Raw genomic sequence first — 16,495 nt, 5'->3', positions numbered from 1 at the left:
CCCTACGCCATCACGCCGCGCCGCCGTCTCCATGGCTGCGGCGGACACCCAGTGAGCGAACGCGGGGTCCCGGGGACGGCGGGAGTCCCGGGAGCGGGGACGGGGGGAGCGTCCCGGGGGGGGGCGGAACCCGGGAGGCGGGGGACGGGGAGAGCGCCGGGGCAGGGACGGCCCTGCCTGGGCCGCTGCTGCGGGGGGTGCGCGGCCGGTGTCCCTGGCTCTGCCCCGGTGTCCCTGGCTCTGCCCCGGTGTCCCTGGCTCTGCCCCGGTGTCCCTGGCTCTGCCCCGGCGCTGCCCCGGTGTCCCTAGTGCTGCCCCGGTGTCCCTAGTGCTGCCCCGGTGTCCCTAGTGCTGCCCCGGTGTCCCTGGCACTGCCCTGACGCCGCCCCGGTGCTGCCCCGGTGTGCCTGACGCCGCCCCGGTGTCCCTGGCACTGCCCTGACGCCGCCCCGGTGTCTCTGACGCTGCCCCGCTGTGCCTGGAGCCGCTCCGGTGTCCCTGGCGCTGCCCCGGTGCTGCCCCGGTGTGCCTGGAGCCGCCCCGGTGTCCCTGGCGCTGCCCCGGTGCCGCCCCGCAGGATGTACCGCAAGGAGAAGAGCATCCAGCTGAAGAGCAGCAGCGCAGCGCTGTACAACAACCTCAGCGTGCTGCGCCCGCCCGGCCGGCAGCTCGCCTGCTTCAGCGCCGTGCACGGCCCCAGCCTGAGCGTGGTCAGCGCCGACGGGGTCGGCTTCTCCCACCGCCAGCTGCAGGCGAAGGAGGGCGGGATGGCCGTCAGCACCTCCGTCCTCACCCAGGTAGAGGCACCCCTTCTTGGGCCGCGGAGTCCTCCACGCTGGGTCGTGCAGCTCGGGGAGAGTGAGCGAGCTGCCGGCCTCGTTAGCTGCTGCCTTCTTGCTGCCAGCCTTCCAGCAGAGCCCTCACCGGGGGGGGGCTGCGACACGCAGCAGCTGTTTAGACAGCTCTGCTCCCCCAACAGCCTAACGGGAAGCAGGTTGCATAGCCTGGGCTGTAAGCAGTGCCCTGCTGCCTCCAAAGTGGAGCCGGAACAACCCTGTGAACTGATTAGACAGCTCCCAATGTGGTTGCAGAGGAGGTGGTGGGGAGGGATGGCTGCGCGGAGCGTAGGTGCTGGGTGGAAGGAGCGCAGTGCTGCTGGCAAGTTCACCAGAGCCGGTGGGAGCCGAACGGGACAGCACAATGTGACAAAGGGTGCCTGGGGTTTGCCATGACATCGTTTCTCGGTATTTGCTTCAGTTTCTGTGCCCCAATGAGGACGATGCTCGCCTCAATAGGGTGCCTTGGCCTTAGCAGAGGTCTGCGCTTTAATGCCAGCCTGCTCTAACTGGGGTGGATGGGATCCATTGACCACAAGGCCCAAACGGGCCATCTGCTGAGTGCAGGGAGGAAACAGCGGAGCTATGGAGGGGGAAGGAAGGGCCTTCCCAGCTGAGTGCACGTGGCTGTAGAACTGCCAGGACAGAAGCAGGAGCCTGCAGTGTCCTAATTACAGGGAGGGGGAGAGGGAATGAGCCTTCTGAGAAGGTTTGTGAGACCTTGGAGAGGTCCCCGAGGATGGTAGGGACCCACCTCCTGTAACCCCTGACAGGAGCCAGAAACACACCTGTCTCTGGGCGACTGCGGACCATCCCTGCCCTGGCAGGTGGGGAGGGCTTTTGCCCTGTCTTCCCCCTCCCTGGACTCCTGCTGAGCTGCCTTTCCTTCCAGGCCGCGTGGTGCATCCTGCCGTCGCGGGTCCTGCTGGTGCTGACTTCTCAGAAAGGGATCCAGGTGAGGTGGTTTTCCACGGAGGGCGAGAAGCAAAGTCATGACGCTGGGAGGATGAGCTCACTGTGAGGACAGCTGGGCTCCTGGGGACACGGGGGAACCTTCTGGAGGTCCCGCCATGCACCCAGAGGGCTGTCACTCTCACTTGGAGACCTCACGGGGCAGCAGTTGAGCCTGAAGCCATAAGAGAAACTTCCCCGCCCTCTTGGGCCTTACCTTGTCACTTTCTCTTTCCAGATGTACGAGTCCGATGGCTCCATCATGGTTTATTGGCACGCGCTGGATGTCGCAGAGCATCCTCCAGGTAAATCCTGCGGTGGGAGCACCGTGAGGAGCCCCCCAGTCCCTCTGCCCACTCTCCTTCCCCAGATGTGCATGATACCTGTAGTGCAGCCCAGTTCCTCCTGGCCTAGAGACCCCCTGCAGCCTTGCTCCTGGACCCGTCTGGGATCAAGCCAGGACAATCTGACACAGCAGTTTAGCAGAAGGGTCTGGAAGAGGTCATAGTGTCACCCTGACTACTCTGTCCTGGCCCATCGGGTGCCCAGAAAGGGGCTCAGAAGGGTTCCAGTATGGCAGCTGTGGGACTAGCCTTAAAGATGAAACTCAAACAGGCGCCCTGGTGCCTCATGCTGCTGCACCAGTCTCCCCAATCCTGGGTGGTGCCGCAGGTCATGACTAGCTCTTGGTTTCCTTTCAGCACAAGCAGTGTTTGCTCGAGGGATCGCTGCAGCTGGCGGACGCTTCATCTGTGTGGGTGAGCCAAGCCAGGGAGTTTGGGGAAGGACAAGAAGGAAGGGTGGTGCTGGGGGTGGGTGTCGCTGGGGCCCAGGGACGGTGTAACGATGTGGGGTGCAGCCAAAGGGGTTGGGTTGCCCTTGGAGCTGCTCTGTGGGAGCGTCTGTGCTGAACAGAGGGGCAGGTTGGCGAGCAGCATCTGTGGGGAGCAGCCCCTTGGAGGCAGCAGGTCTCGGGGGGAGCGAGGAGCCCGGCTGCAGGCATGGAAAGAGCAGGAGGCTCAGTCTGGGATGGGGTGGGACAACTCCACGCTGATGCCTCCTCCGGCCTGTCCGCAGGGACGTCCTCTGGGCTAGTGCTGGTGTTTGACATCCCCCCCAAAGGGACGAACATCACGGTGAGCGAGGTTCTGGAGCAGCACCACGACGCCATCACCGACATCTCGGCAGAGTTGGGCCAGGCTCCAGTATGTGTGCGCTGTCGGCAGCTGCTTGGACCAGAGGAGCCGGTGGGGTCCCTGGCACTGGGACGGGGGGTGGGTGGGGACTCCAGCAGTCCCCTCGGCCCCACAGCTGTCTTGGGGATGCCTCGCAGGTGCAGGCTCTGGGAGCTGAGGTTTACCCAGGCCCTGGCCGTGGCTGAACTGATCCCAGGGTGCAGCCCCTCACCCCAGGAGCTGGTGCTCTCCATGGCCAGCCCAATCCCCACTGCAGGCGAGCTCTGGGGAGTCTGTGATGTGGCAGAGCTGCCCCAGAGCTGGCTGCTTTCCACAGCACAGGAGAGCAGGTGGCTCTGCCATTCCTCCCTTCACCAGGGACATTGGCTTTTCTGGCTGTCTCTGCACGAGGGGGGTCTCCCCTGTCAGGGTAGGATACGCCTGGGGGAGGAGGTAGCTTGGGATTGCCACTTTCCTCAGCCCCTGCTCCAAAGCGCCTGTGAGCCATCCTGCCATGGCTTAGTGTGGCATCTCGAGGCAAGGCAAGGCAAACTGGAGTCAAATGTAGTTTAAAACACTGCACTTGTACACTGTGGTATTTCAGGGCTGTTCCCTTTGCTGCCCAGGCAGCTGGGAGCAGCCACGCCATCAGTTATCCCACTGTCCCAGTTCCCATCGGCATTCAGCCCGTCTCTGCCTTCTTAGCACCTCGGTCTCCATGTTCTCAGCTGACTGAATCTCAGTCCTGATCACCCAGGCTCTGGGAACGCAAATGCTGAAGCAGAGAGGGGCAAGAAAGGTGGTGAAGGAGCTGATCCCACACACACACAGCGTGGCTGCGGGACCGCAGCTTGTTGCTGGCCCAGAGTATCCCGTGATCCATCGGGCTGAGTGCCAGAGCACAGAAGAGCTGTTGAAGCTAAAGGCCAGTTGTGGTACGAGAGCAAAGGAGCAAAAAAACTGGCCGTGAATTAACCCATGCTAAAGTTTATGCTCCTGCCATCAGAGCAGTGAGATACTACAGCAGACCCTCCTTGCGGGAGTGCGGTGAGAGGAGGGCATGGGACATGTCCTGCCCATGTCTCCGGAGCCATCCCAGGGTGCTGAATGCCAGTACAGGACCCTGCTTCTCCTCCCCAAGCTGGGCCCGGGGAGGGGTTGGTGCCTGCAGGTGTGAGGAAGCTGAGGGCAGAGCCGTGCCTGCGGGCTAGCTGAAGGGATGAGCCTTTCCCCCCTCATCAGCAGAGGGAGATAACTGACCCAAGCTGCCAGCAGTACCAGTGACCTTTCTCATGGTAGATGAGATAACTTCACCTGATTACAGACCACAGTCTGGGACTGGGATGGGGCTTTCTTTAGTTCAGCTCACTCCGGTTGACATCTCTGCAGGTGCACTAATTGGCTGCTTCATTATTAGCTGCTTCCTTCCCAATGAGGACACTTCCTTATACTTTCTCTAATTAGTTACATTTAACTTTCTCTGCATTTGGGACTCCCCTGAACAATTAATTGCTTAGAACTGGTTCCCAATTAGCTTGGATATGGAGCTTGTTTACACAAAAGCTGTTCTGTCATCTACCTCTGTCTGCGGTGACTGTCCTCTAACGCGCCTCTCTTGGACTTTGCACCATAGTTTGTTTAAAGACTTCATAGCGAGGGAGAGATGGAGCCTGGTGTGTGAAATCCCAGGTGCCTGTAAGGTGAAGAGTGTCGAGACTCGGGTGCAGAAGGAGAGGATGCAGTCATTCTTCCTAGAAATTTATCCTGGGTATAATTAGCGTTGCCAAACACAAACATGTTTGAACTGCAGTGCCTATGAGTGATCCCAGCCAAGCCTTGCTTGTTCACAAAATGTGTCAGCAGTTTCTGTGAGCTGTTAAACTTTAAGCTTGTTCTGCTGCAGGCTCTGGCTTTGCTTTGCAGCAACTTTAGTGGCGCAAGCAACTGGGGCAGCAAGAACCTTCTGCCTGGTGTGAGTCAGCTGCTCACCGCTGCTGGCGGAGCCGGCTGCCCCACGAGCAGTGCCGGGGCAGAGGCTGACCTGCCTCTGGCTTCATAGGATGGGGCTGGTGACCTGGTGACCGCTGATGACGCCGGGACCCTCTGCATCTGGAGCACGGGAGAGGAGTTCACCCTACTCAGCAAAATCCCGGCCTCTGGGTAAGCCCGAGGGGCGGATGGAGCGACACAGCGGGGTCCTGTCAGTGGATGATGTCGGGCATCCCTGGTCAGACCGCCTCGGTGTCACACAAGGGACGGGAGGGTGGCAGGAGGGGGACACCCGGCACCAGCCCCTGGCGTGTGGGTCTGCAGCTGGGAAGGGAGGATGTGAAATGTGCCCCTGTGCCCAGCTGCTGCTGCGCCTCCGTGAAGCTGTGGAACGGGATCGTGGCTGCTGGCTATGGAAATGGGCAGATTCGGCTGTACGAGGCGGCGACCAGCCTCCTGCGTGCCGAGGTCAACGCTCACGCTCGATGGATCTACGCCCTGGACCTGGCGCCGCAGACAGGAAAGGTACAGCTGGCTGCACCGGGGCACCTCAGCCTGTGTGCAGCATCCCGCCCTGGCATCCTGCCGGCCTGGAGCGTGGCAGCTCGTGGATGGCCAGGCAGGGGCTGCTCCCTTGCCCTGGCACACAGCACTGCCACCTCTGTGGCATCCCTGCAGCCTCCTGGTCCCCACAGCCTCTGTCCCGCTCCCTTTGCAGCTGCTGTCGGGCGCGGAGGACTCCTTTGTTCACGTCTGGAAGCTCAGCAGGAACCCGGACACCGACAATGTCGAGGTGAGTCTGGGCAGTGGCAGCCCTCACTGCGGAGCCTGCGGCAAGTATGCGGCACCCCAAGCTGTCGCTGCCCCATGGGGTCATGGCGCAAGTGCTGCTCTGTCCTGCAGCCTCTGGTGAGGCACCATGGCCACAGAGAGGGACCCACTGCTCAGTGGAAACCCAGCCGGGCCCAGTCAGAGCTGCCGTGGGGTGGCACAGTTCTCCTCTTTCCTCCTGCTGTGATCCCCAGTCCTGTCCTGGACTGGCGGAGGTACAAGCCGTCTGTGGTGGGTTGTACTTTATTCAGTCTGTGCCACCGTTCCGGCTCTTCTCCCCGCTGCAGATTGAGCACTGCCACGCCGAGTGTGTGACTGACACCCAGGTCTGCGGTGCCCGCTTTTGCGACCCCGAGGGAAACTCCTTCGCCGTCACTGGCTACGACCTGAGCGAGATCTACTGCTATGGCCGGGCGTAGGCTGCGAGCTGCGGGGTCTGTCCAGGGCAGCACTGGGGCCACGCAGGGAGAGCTGGGCTACCCCAGCACCACGGTGCATCGGCACCGAGGCACCGTAAGCAAAGGGGGTTCAGCACAGACCCCCGACTTCTGCTCCGTGGGGCCTGGGCAGTGGCGGTACAGGGCTGTGCCCCCAGCGGGGTGGTAGAAATCTGTGGGAAGGTGGAGCTGAGCCAGGATCCCCCCTCGCTCCCAAAGCAAAACTGCCCTCGGCATGGTGTGTCCAGGCGCAGGGAACGTGGGCTTGGAGCTGCTCTGGTTACGCAGGACCCTGAGTGGGTCCCTGGGCCAGGTGCTCTCCTCCTGCCTGCCCCCCCCCCCCCCCCCGGCCTTCCTAGAGGGAAGGAGGCAGCATGGCTGGGAGCAGAACCGGCTCCCTTCTTCCCAGCGGCAGCTCTCATTCAGACGGGAGAGGATCCAGGGCAAACCTGTGTTACACGCTGCTCCGGCCGGGAGAGCCTCAGGAGCCGGTCCCAGACAGGGCGGTGGCGCTTCGTGGGTGCAGCACCCGTGGGGCCGCCCTTCCCCGGGGCAGCACGGTTACCTGGGAGGAGGAGAGGAGCCTCTTCTCCTGCCCGGGGTGCCGTGGGGACCCGTGGGTCCCTGTGGGACCTTGCATTCCAGCAACTGCTGGCCAGATGTGCGGGGCCGCAGCTGTGCTCTTGGGCTGGAAAAGGCAGAGGCAGCTGCACCGCGCTCCTTGCCAGGACACCCCAGGGACAGTCCCGCGGGTTCCTGCCAGCGGAGCCACCATACTGTCCCCCTGTTCTTGCCCTGTGCCCCCCCCAGCTCTTGCCCCAACTAGGCTGTGCTGGAAGCAGGGGGGCAGATGCTGTGCTCAGACTGCTCTGCCTCAGCGCCCCCCCCCCCTCCCCTGCAGCACTCGGCCTCTTCCCCTGGGGGCTGCCCTGCCCCAGCCCTCCTGTCCCGGCCACAGGAGCTGACCGTGGCCCCAGGGACGAGTTTGGTCTCTGGCTCTGCTCCCAGGGCCCTGTGGGGCCAGGGGTGCACGGAGGGCCCCAGCCCCGGTGCTGTGGGGCGAGCTCAGCCCTGGGCAGGGCAGGGGAGAACTCCCGGCCAGAGCCTGGCCCCCACCACAGCCCCCAGCCCCTCCTGCCACACTGGGGTGAGGGCTGCAGCCAGGAATCCAGCTATGGGGCACAGACATACACAAACACACACACCCATGTGCCCCAGTCCTTTTTTCCCCTCAAACACACACCACCTATGAGCCATACCCCCTCAGATAGAGGTCAGTCCCCCCCATACTCTACCCCCCCCACCCCATGTGCTGTATCTCCCCCAGCTATGGGTCAAGACCCCATGCTCCTGTTCCCCACCCACCCCATGTGCTGTGTACCCCCCCCCCCCCCATGATAAATGCACCTGACTGAAGCCCCTGCTCTGTCTCTCCTTCCTACCTGGGGGTGGGGGGGCAAGAGCTGAGTCCAGGCCCGTTACAAAAGGCTTTATTAAAGGTTAAAACAGCCGATGCTGAAAGGCGTGGGCAGCCCTGCTCACAGTGCTGGGGCAGCCGGGGCATGGGGGGGGCCCGAGGGCCGGTGTGCTCATGGGGCAGGGGGTAAAAAAGTGTAAAAACGGTTGTGCGGTTCAGCCCGGGGACCCCGGGACACCCGGGCCAGGGACGATGGCCCCCACCACAGGGACACAGCCCGTGGCCCTGCAGGGTCACGTCCAAGGCACAGAGATGAGCTGGGGGGGCCAGGCCACCCTCCCCCCCCGGGCAGGAGCAGCTCTTACAGCCACACAAGCACCCAGGGACCCCAGGGACCCCCACGCCCATCCCACCCTCCTGCCCCGCTCACAGCTTGGCCCCCCCCGCCCCGCCTCTGTCGGGGAGGGGGGGAAGAAAATACAGCACCGGAGAGCCCTGCCTGGGGGAGCACCTGGCATGGGCTGGGGGACCCCCCTGGGGGGAGGAGGAGGAGGAGGCCGGCAGAGCCCCCGCTCCCTGCCTGCCCCCAGCCTGACAATACTGCTCGGTCAGAGGTAGCACCAGCGTTGGCCGGGGCGGAGGGGACCTTGCCGGCACGGCACAGCATGGCACAGCTCGGCACGGCCGGCCCCTGCTCCCGTGCCGGGAAAAGGCACGGTGGGGAGAACGGGCCACAACCCAGCGAGCGGCAACGGCGAGCAGCGCCTGTAAACAGCCGGGATGGGGGGTGTAAACGGGCAGCGGCCGGGGAGGGTGGACGGCAGCCCTCAGAGGGGAGAGGGTCCGAGCGGGCAGCCCCCAGCCCGGCCGTGCCCCCCCTCGGCTCAGGAGACGTGGGGCGAGGGCCGCCAGAAGCACCACTTGCTGCGGGTGTGCTGCTTGCGCTGCAGCTGCTCCTCCCGCTCCCGCTCCTTCTTGGAGCGCAGGTACAGGTCCTCCTCCTTCAGGTACCAGACCGGCGGCCAGCGGTGCCGCTCAAAGTGCGCCTGGTTCTCTGCAGGGGCACGGCACCGGCGCGTCAGGGCACGGCACGGTCCCCAGCCCGACTGTGTTCCTGCCCTCGACCGTCCGTCCCCCCGCGCCGTACCTGGGGACATGAACTTCATCTCCCGGGGGAAGCGGCGGCAGACGCTGTTGTAGTTGGTGCAGATGTAGTGCAGGCACCAGGCGGCCAGCTGCCGGGCGTTGTGGAACTGCGGGCAGAGACGGGGCTGAGCCGGGCACGGTGGGGGCGCGAGATGCCGCAGGCAGCTGCCCGCACCCCACCACTGGCAGCGCCTGCCCCGTGGGGATTTGTATCCCCCCCCAAGCCGCAGGGCTCACGCCGCAGCAGCCCCACCGCGTACCTGCGTCATCTCCAGGTAGATGATGACCTGCTCGTCGATCTCCACCCGCTGCATGAAGGCTCGCAGCAGCTCGTCCACGGCGTACTGCTCTGGGGGTGGAGGGGGGGGGCTGTCAGCGCTGGAGGGGGGCCGCACGCGCTGGGGACGTGCGCCCCAGCAGCCGGGCTGCACCCCGCGGCTAAGCCGGGCTCGTCCGGCTCTTACATAAGGACCCCGTTAATGACACACTGGGGACACATCGATCCCCATCCCAGCAGTTCTGTAATTGTATTGGCAGGTGACGTCAGCAGGGGCCGTGGCGGGGGGGGGCCGGGGGCACCCGGGCCTCACCTGTGAGCGCCTGCAGCCGGGGCAGGCAGAGGCGGTTGGTGAGGATGAGGAGCTCCATCGCATCCAGGTCGGGCGTGGGGGTGAAGACGCCGGTGTAGAGGAAGTCAAGGACGGCGCGCAGGCAGGCACAGTTGGTGCCGGGCAGGGAGACCTGTGGGACAGGGGGTCTGGGGGGGGGCCCGGCACGCAGAGCCGCCGCCGGCAGCGGGACAGGCTCAGCAGAAAGGACAGACCCTGCCCGGCCACCGGCAGCACCTGCCACGGCACAGCCCCCCCTACCCCGGGCGCAGCCCCCTGCTTTCTCTCCAGCAAGAGGGAAAGGAGGACTTGTGCGTGCCAGGGCTGGGGGTCCAACCCAGCCCCCAGCAGAGCCGGCACTGCCAAGAGACACCCGTCCTCCCAGCAGCCCCATGGCAGAGCCAGCAGTGACACCCCTCCCACTGTCCTTGTCCCACCATGGCCCCCTCACCTCGGCAGCGTAGCTCTCCCGGAAAGCCCCCCGGAACATGGCCATCATCCAGTCGCAGCCAGCGATGAGCAGGGGCTTGTGTGCCGGCACAGCCCCGTCATCCACACGGAAAACCACATCTGGGACGGCAAGGGGATGGCCTCAGTGCAGGGACGGTCACCCCTCGGCCACCCCAGCCCCTGACACAGCTGGCCCAGGGACACGCACCCCAGGCACCGCCTGCAGCCCCCCCCCCCCAGCTATGGCTGACCCAGCCCAGGGAACGTGGCACTGCCATCTGGGTGCTGCGGATGGCATGGTGAAGGGACAAGGGCTCCAGGACCCCAGACCACAACGGCCTCGGTGGAGGGAGAGGGATCGGGGGTGGCCAGGAGCCCCAGGTCCATGCAGGGCACCGTGGGAGCCAGGACACCCGGCTGGAGGGGAAGGAGCCAGTTGATGTCGCCGGCCACAGCAGCCCCCGCTCTGCCCTCCTCCCGGCCAGGGACCCCCCTACCTGCGAAGACCCCCTTCCCCAGGCACTCCTTGATGCGGTTGGCGCGACGGACGTGGAAAGCCTTGGTGATCTCCTGGTTCATGAAGCTCTCCTTGTTGAGCACGTTGGCCACCATCATGCGCAGGTCGAAGACCTCCAGCAGCTCGGCGATGGTGGCCACCTGCATCAGGTCCCCGCGGGCCTGGTCCAGCCGCCCGGTGTAGAGGTACTCCAGCACGGCGCGGAAGGGTTCCGCCTGCACCCGCCGGTCCATGCACACCACCGCCATCCGCTTCTCCCGCCCGGCCACCGGGTCCGCCACCAGCTCCCAGCGCATGCTGACGAAGCCGCGGCCCCAGGCCGACAGGTCACGGCCGCTGCTGCCGGGGGCCGCGCCGTCCCCCGCCGTCGGCCGCAGGGCATCGTCGCTCTGCGAAGTCCGCAGCGGGGCGCGCGCCCCCTCGGCCAGGGCGCCCCGCTCCCCGTCCAGGCTCTTGGTGCGGGCGGCCGGCTCCTTGGCCCCCCCCCGCGGCCCCTCCAGGGTGAAGAGGTCGTAGAACTTGGAGCAGGAGGTGGCCAGGTAGACGCGGTGGGCGAAGACCTGCTGGCCACCCTGCAGCTGGAAGACGACGTCGGCGCAGAGTGGCGTGCAGAAGAGGGCGGCGGGGCCCCAGCCACGGCTTGCCGGCGGGTCGGGGACCTGGATGACAGGCGGTGGGGGCTTGGGGGGCAGGAAGGGGGCCTGCAGCAGCGGCCGCTGCATCTTCTTCAGGTGGGACTTCCAGAACTGGAGGTGCCGGCGGGAGATGAGGGCGGCCCGGATGGCATTGTCGAAAACGTCCTTGATGCCGAACTGGGCCACCACGCTAGTCTCGTAGTAGGGTACCCCCAGCTCCTTGGCCACCTCATGGCCCCGCTCCGGGGGCAGGATGTCCGTGGGCTTGATGGGCCTGGGCAGGGGGGAGAGAGTGGGGCTGTGTCATCGCGCACAGAGGGGCCCTGGTCCCCGGCCGGCCCCCCCGGCCCCGCCACCCCCACCCGCCCGGTGCGGCAGCCTCACTTTGCCAAGGGGCGCCGGGCCCGGTTGACGGCCTCCAGGTCGGCATAGCGCAGGTCCAGCTGGCACCCCACCAGCACGATGGGCGTCCGGGGGCAGAAGTGCTTGATCTCAGGGTACCACATCGTCTTCACGTGGCGCAGGGAGTTGGGGTTCGCCAGCGAGAAGCAGAGCACAACCACATCTGACCTGCGGCCGGGAGGAGGAGGAGGAGGACGAAGAAGAGGGTGAGGGCAGCCCTGTCCCTGTGTGACCCACTGTCACCCTGCATCCCCAAGCCACCCTCTGCACCCTGCCTTGCTCAGGGAATGGCACTGGGGTCCCATACCTGTCCAGGGACACGCAGCCTGAGACCCCCCACCTACCCTGGCAGAGCTCTGCCCCACAGACCCGGGGAGCCAGACGGCCCCTGAGAGCCCCATGGCTGCGCACGGGAGCAGCCAAGACCTTGGAGGGAGCCGAGGGCACCCGGCTCTAGGTCACCATGGTCGGCCAAGCCAAGGGCTGCCCCAGCTCAGGTACAGCACAGGGCCCCAGAAACACCCTGCAGAGCACCGGGGCAGCAGCCAAGCACAAGCGGGTGCAAGGAGGGGCCCACGGAGAGCGGCCCGGTGAGTGCCGGAGCGTGTGCCGGCCCCTGGCACAGGCAGGGCTGCAGGGACTGACCCTGCCTGGACGCCCCGAGCCCCTTTCTTGTGCCCAGCATGGGGCTGTCACACCACCGCCGTCGTCCCAGCCCTGCGCCAGCACTGCCAGTGGCTCGGGGGAGCCTCCCCGGGCAAGGTGACAGGGGACACGCGGGAGGTGCCAGCAGCACCCAGGTCCCCACAGCCCCCGGGACCTTATAAGGCGGCCGGGAGCAGCCACGTGGCCCCAGACCTGGTTTGTTTTTAGTCTGCGCCTTGCCGAGACGTGACCAGGAGGCGCATTTGGAGCCGGGCCCGTGTCAGGGACCAAGATAGATGCCACCCGCCGCCTCCCGCGGGCCCTCGGCCAGCACAGGAGCCGCCGCTCACCCGCAGGTGATGTCGGCCCGGGCTGGGACCCGGCACCCACCGCCCTGCGGGGTCAAAGCCAGCAGTCCCAGCGGGGCAGGCAACACCGAGCACCTCGGGCACTCGTGGCTGGGGCAGCCCCCCACATCCCCCCCAGCCAGGGTTGCCCCCACCCTGCAGCCAGTGCCCTGGCCCCTGGCCCCGGGCAGTGCGGACGGGAGGTTAGAGTGTGCCGAGCCGCGCTGGCATGGTGTGGCAGGCGATAAGAGCATGGACGTGCCAGTGGCCACGAGGAAGGGGGGTGTTTACAGCACAGGGAGCGTGGGGGGGCTGGGGTTGTGGTGACCATTCGGCCATGGCCCAGGGGCATCTCCTGCTGCCAAGCCAGCACTCCCAAGGGAAGGGTCCCAGCACCCCAACCAGCACCCCAGAGCCACCCCCCCCTCCCCAAACAGGTCAACCTCGGCGTGCCTGGTGCTGGCTGCTCCCCAGGGAAGCCACGAGCACCGGCGTCTCCCTGGCCACAGTGGGGGGCTGTCGGGGCCCACAGCCCTGCTGCTGTCCGAGCTGTGGGCCATGGTGCCCCCAGGGTGCTGAGAGCAGCCCCTGGCTGGGGGGTTGGGGGCACACCCGGCTCCCCCGGCGGGTTTGGGGTGCCAGAGCTGTTCTCTGGGTGCTGGCAGGAGCCATGGGGGCCCCTTCGGCTCCACATCCCCCCAGGGAAGGCAGGGCTGGGGCGGGGGCGGGGTGCTGGCGGTGGTTTGGGGTGCGGGTGGTGGGCGAGGGTGCCAGCGGTGGGATGGGGCGCTGGCAGTGGTTTGGGGTGCCGGTGGCAGGGCTCGGGGTGCCGGTGGTGGTTTGGGGTGCCGGTGGCAGGGCTCGGGGTGCCGGTGGTGGTTTGGGGTGCCGGTGGTGGGCCTCGGGGTGCCGGTGGCAGGGCTCGGGGTGCCCGCGGTCCCACCTGCCATAGGCGAAGCGCCGGTCCTTGTGGTGGTCCCCGAAGGTGTCCCAGAGGCGCAGGGAGACGCTGACCTCGTCCACCACGTCCCGGGAGCGCTCCAGCACCTGCCCGGACAGGGACCGCCGCCGTCACGGCCCCGGCCCCGGGGCCCCGGAGCCCCGGAGCCGTCGTCCCCGCCCCCGCCGCCCCCCGCGCCCCGGTGCCCCGCACCTCCTGGCAGACGCGGTACTGGTCGATGGCCCAGACGGTGGGGACGTGCGTGGCCAGCAGCTGGTACTGGCTGAGCGTGGCGTTGCAGGCGCGGGCGCAGATCAGCCGCGTCTTCCCCACGGCGTTGTCGCCCACCACCACGCACTTGATGGTCTCGACGTTGGGGCGCTCGTAGTCCACGTCCAGGTCCATGGGCGCCGCGGGGACGCCGGGCCCCGGGCAGCGGCCCCGCACGGAGCGGCCGCGCTCAGCGCCGCCCCCCGCCCATGCCCGCGCCGCTCCGCCGCTCCGCCGCCCGCCGCCCGCCGCCGCCCGGGCCCGTTACCCCGCCCCGCCCCGCCCCGCCGCCAATCCGCGCCCGTCCCGCCGCTCCGCCCCGCCCCGCCGGCCCCGCCCCGCCGCCGTCGCCAATCCGGGACCGGGCCGCCCGCCTCGCCCCGCCCCGCCCCGCCCCGCTGCCGCCAATCCGCGACCGCCCCGCCGCGGCCCCGCCCGCGCGCGGACAAAGGAGCGCCGCCAGGGGGCGCCGCGCCACACGTGACTGCCCCCCCCCTCAGCAACCCCCCCCTCGCCCCGCCAGCCCCCGGACACGCCCCCCCCGCCCCCTCCGCGGCCGGCTGCCATCGGCGGCCACGCCCCTGGCGGGGGGCGGGGCCCGGTACACGCCCCTCTCCCACGCCCCGCCCACCCGCGGGAGAGAACGGGGGCACCGGCCGCACCGGCGACAGCGGCGACAGCAGCGACACTGGCGACAGCAGCGACACCAGCAGCACCAGTGACAGCAGTGACACCAGCGGCAGCAGCGACAGCAGGAACACGAGGGACACCAGCGACACCGGCGACACTGGTGACAGCAGTGACACCAGCAACACCAGCGACAGCAGCGGCACCAGTGACACCGTTCACCCCCCGCAGACCAGACTCCCGGTACAGCCAGCGCCCACCTCTCACCAGTGCACACCAGCACGAACCACCAGTACCAGTACGCACGACTGGGAAGAGTGACACCAGAGCACTCAGTACACACCAGCGACACCGGGAACGGCACCAGTCTCCAGCCCTGCCCTGTGTCCCCAACACTGCCCCATGTCCCCCCAGCACTGCCCCGTGTCCCCAGCACCACTCCCAGCCCCATGGCCCCCCACCCGTCCCAGGGCCCAGGGGGGGAGCCGGGCTGTGCCCACCGTGGGTCTGATCCTGCCCCCCCCACCCTGACAGGCTGCCGGGTCCCCACGGCTCCCCCCGCACCAGCACCGTGCCGGTCCTGCCACCCCATCCCAGCACCCGTGACCCTCCGTCGGGACCCCCAGGACCCACCGGGACCCCCAGGACGGGTGGCAGGCTGGGTGCAGGCCCTGGGCAGGGGGCCACGGTGGAGGGGGGGGGTCTTGGAGGGTTAGTGGCTACTATGGGCTGGTGGCCTTGGGTCGGTGGCTGCAGCAGAGGGGCCCCCTTGCTTGGGGGGGGGGCTGAGGCACATGGGACCTGGCCTTGGGCTGGGGGCATCCCCGGGGCCCCCCCTGCTCACGTTCGTGGGCAGGGGGAGCTGGGGATGCCCCCAGCCCCAGGGCCCCATTTTCCAGCCATGTTGAATATTTTCCCTCTCTGGGGCTTTGGGGTTTGGAGGCCGCAGTGACCAAATAAGGGAACGGGCCGAGCGCAACTTCACCAGGACGGGGCCGCTGGTGCCCAATGGGGGGACAGGGGACGGGGACCCCCCCAACGTCAGCCCCAGCCCGGGCTGAGCATCCTGCACCCTGGCTTGCCTGCACGGCCCTGCCTGCAGTCCCGCATGCTGTCCCTCTGGGACCTGCACAGCACCCACGTCCCAGTGGGACCCACTTTCCAGTGCTGGATCCTGGCACCACATCCATGTCCCAGCATGGGACCTTGCACAGCACCCACATCCCAGTGTGGGACCCTGCACAGCACCCATGTCCCAGCACAGGACCCTGGCACAGGACCCATGTCCCAGTGTGGGATCCTCATCCCAGTGCAGGACCCTGGCACAGCACCCATGTCCCAGTGTGGGACCCTCATCCCAGTGCCAGACCCTGGCACAGCACCCATGTCCCAGTGCAGGATCCTACACTGCACCCATGTCTTGCTGTGGGACCTTGAGACCTGCACCCACGTCCCAGCGCAGGACCCTGACGCAGCACCGGCATCCCGGTGTGGGACCCTGCACAGCACCCCTGTCCCAGTGTCAGACCCTGATCCCAGTGCAGGACCCTGGCACAGCACCAGCATCCCGGTGCAGGATCCTGCACAGCATCCGTGTCCCAGCATGGGACCCTGGCACAGCACCCACATTCCAGTGTGGGACCCTGGGACCTGCACTCATGCCCCAGCACAGGACCCTGGCACAGCACCCACGTCCTGGTGCAGGACCCTGCACAGCACTCACATCCCAGTGGGACCCACTTCCCAATGCTGGATCCTGGCACAACATCCATGTCCCAGCATGGGACCCTGGTACCGCACCCATATCCCAGTGTGGGATCCTGGGCAGAGCACCCACGTCCCAGTGTGGGACCCTGCACAGCACCCATGTCACAGTGTGGGATCCTGCACTGCACCCACATTCCAGTGTGCGAGCCTGGCACCTGCACTCATGTCCCAGCGCAGGACCCTGGCACAGCACACACGTCCTGGTGCAGGACCCTGCACAGCACCCATGTCCTGGTGTGGGATTCCGGCACAGCACCCCTGTCCCAGTGTGGGACCCTGCACAGCACCCATGTCCTGGTGTGGGATTCTGGCACAGCACCCCTGTCCCAGTGTGGGACCCTCATCCCAGCGCAGGACCCTGGCACAGCACCCACGTCCCGGTGCAGGATCCTGCACTGCACCCATGTCTTGGCGTGGGACCTTGAGACCTGCACCCGTGTCCCAGCGCAGGACCCCGGCACAGCACCCCTGTCCCGCTGTGGGACCCCGGCACAGCGTCCGCCTC

At 67.1% G+C, this 16,495-nt stretch overlaps 2 protein-coding genes across 3 annotated transcripts; one reads left to right on the top strand and one right to left on the bottom strand.

Annotated features, from left to right (window-relative positions):
- Nucleotides 1-160: 160 nt before the first annotated feature.
- Nucleotides 161-7,629, top strand: WDR54 (WD repeat domain 54). The gene is made up of 9 exons (XM_075036825.1): nucleotides 161-797; nucleotides 1,729-1,791; nucleotides 2,026-2,092; nucleotides 2,489-2,545; nucleotides 2,865-2,992; nucleotides 5,022-5,122; nucleotides 5,314-5,476; nucleotides 5,670-5,744; nucleotides 6,070-7,629. The coding sequence occupies exons 1-9, from the start codon at nucleotides 579-581 to the stop codon at nucleotides 6,199-6,201; spliced, it is 1,005 nt and encodes a 334-aa protein (XP_074892926.1). The 5' UTR covers nucleotides 161-578; the 3' UTR covers nucleotides 6,202-7,629.
- Nucleotides 7,630-7,693: 64 nt separating this feature from the next.
- On the bottom strand, nucleotides 7,694-13,858 carry LOC142034372 (rho-related BTB domain-containing protein 2-like). 2 transcript variants are annotated; one of them, XM_075035526.1, is made up of 9 exons: nucleotides 13,540-13,858; nucleotides 13,330-13,433; nucleotides 11,377-11,562; nucleotides 10,338-11,266; nucleotides 9,842-9,960; nucleotides 9,373-9,523; nucleotides 9,043-9,131; nucleotides 8,784-8,889; nucleotides 7,694-8,690 (listed from the first exon to the last, which is right to left on the bottom strand). In XM_075035526.1, exons 1-9 carry the CDS (start codon nucleotides 13,729-13,731, stop codon nucleotides 8,521-8,523), a joined length of 2,046 nt encoding a protein of 681 aa, XP_074891627.1. In that variant the 5' UTR covers nucleotides 13,732-13,858; the 3' UTR covers nucleotides 7,694-8,520. The 2 variants fall into 2 exon arrangements, with proteins under 2 accessions (XP_074891627.1, XP_074891706.1); XM_075035605.1 differs by having other exon boundaries at nucleotides 8,526-8,690; nucleotides 9,043-9,126.
- Between the last annotated feature and the right edge of the window lie 2,637 nt (nucleotides 13,859-16,495).

Source organism: Buteo buteo, chromosome 1 (assembly GCF_964188355.1).
Source record: "Buteo buteo chromosome 1, bButBut1.hap1.1, whole genome shotgun sequence".
NCBI lineage: Eukaryota > Metazoa > Chordata > Aves > Accipitriformes > Accipitridae > Buteo > Buteo buteo.
Note: the sequence above shows the minus strand (reverse complement) of the source record. Positions and strands in the feature narration are given on the sequence as shown.

Excerpts from the sequence above, each read along its gene's own strand:
- WDR54 (XM_075036825.1), top strand. The coding sequence starts at position 579 with ATGTACCGCAAGGAGAAGAGCATCCAGCTGAAGAGCAGCAGCGCAGCG. Across the intron at positions 2,546-2,864 it reads CGGACGCTTCATCTGTGTGG|GGACGTCCTCTGGGCTAGTG; the intron begins GTGAGCCAAGCC and ends GCCTGTCCGCAG. Across the intron at positions 5,123-5,313 it reads AGCAAAATCCCGGCCTCTGG|CTGCTGCTGCGCCTCCGTGA; the intron begins GTAAGCCCGAGG and ends CCCTGTGCCCAG.
- LOC142034372 (XM_075035526.1), bottom strand. The coding sequence starts at position 13,731 with ATGGACCTGGACGTGGACTACGAGCGCCCCAACGTCGAGACCATCAAG. Across the intron at positions 13,434-13,539 it reads AGTACCGCGTCTGCCAGGAG|GTGCTGGAGCGCTCCCGGGA; the intron begins GTGCGGGGCACC and ends CTGTCCGGGCAG. Across the intron at positions 8,691-8,783 it reads GATGAAGTTCATGTCCCCAG|AGAACCAGGCGCACTTTGAG; the intron begins GTACGGCGCGGG and ends GTGCCCCTGCAG.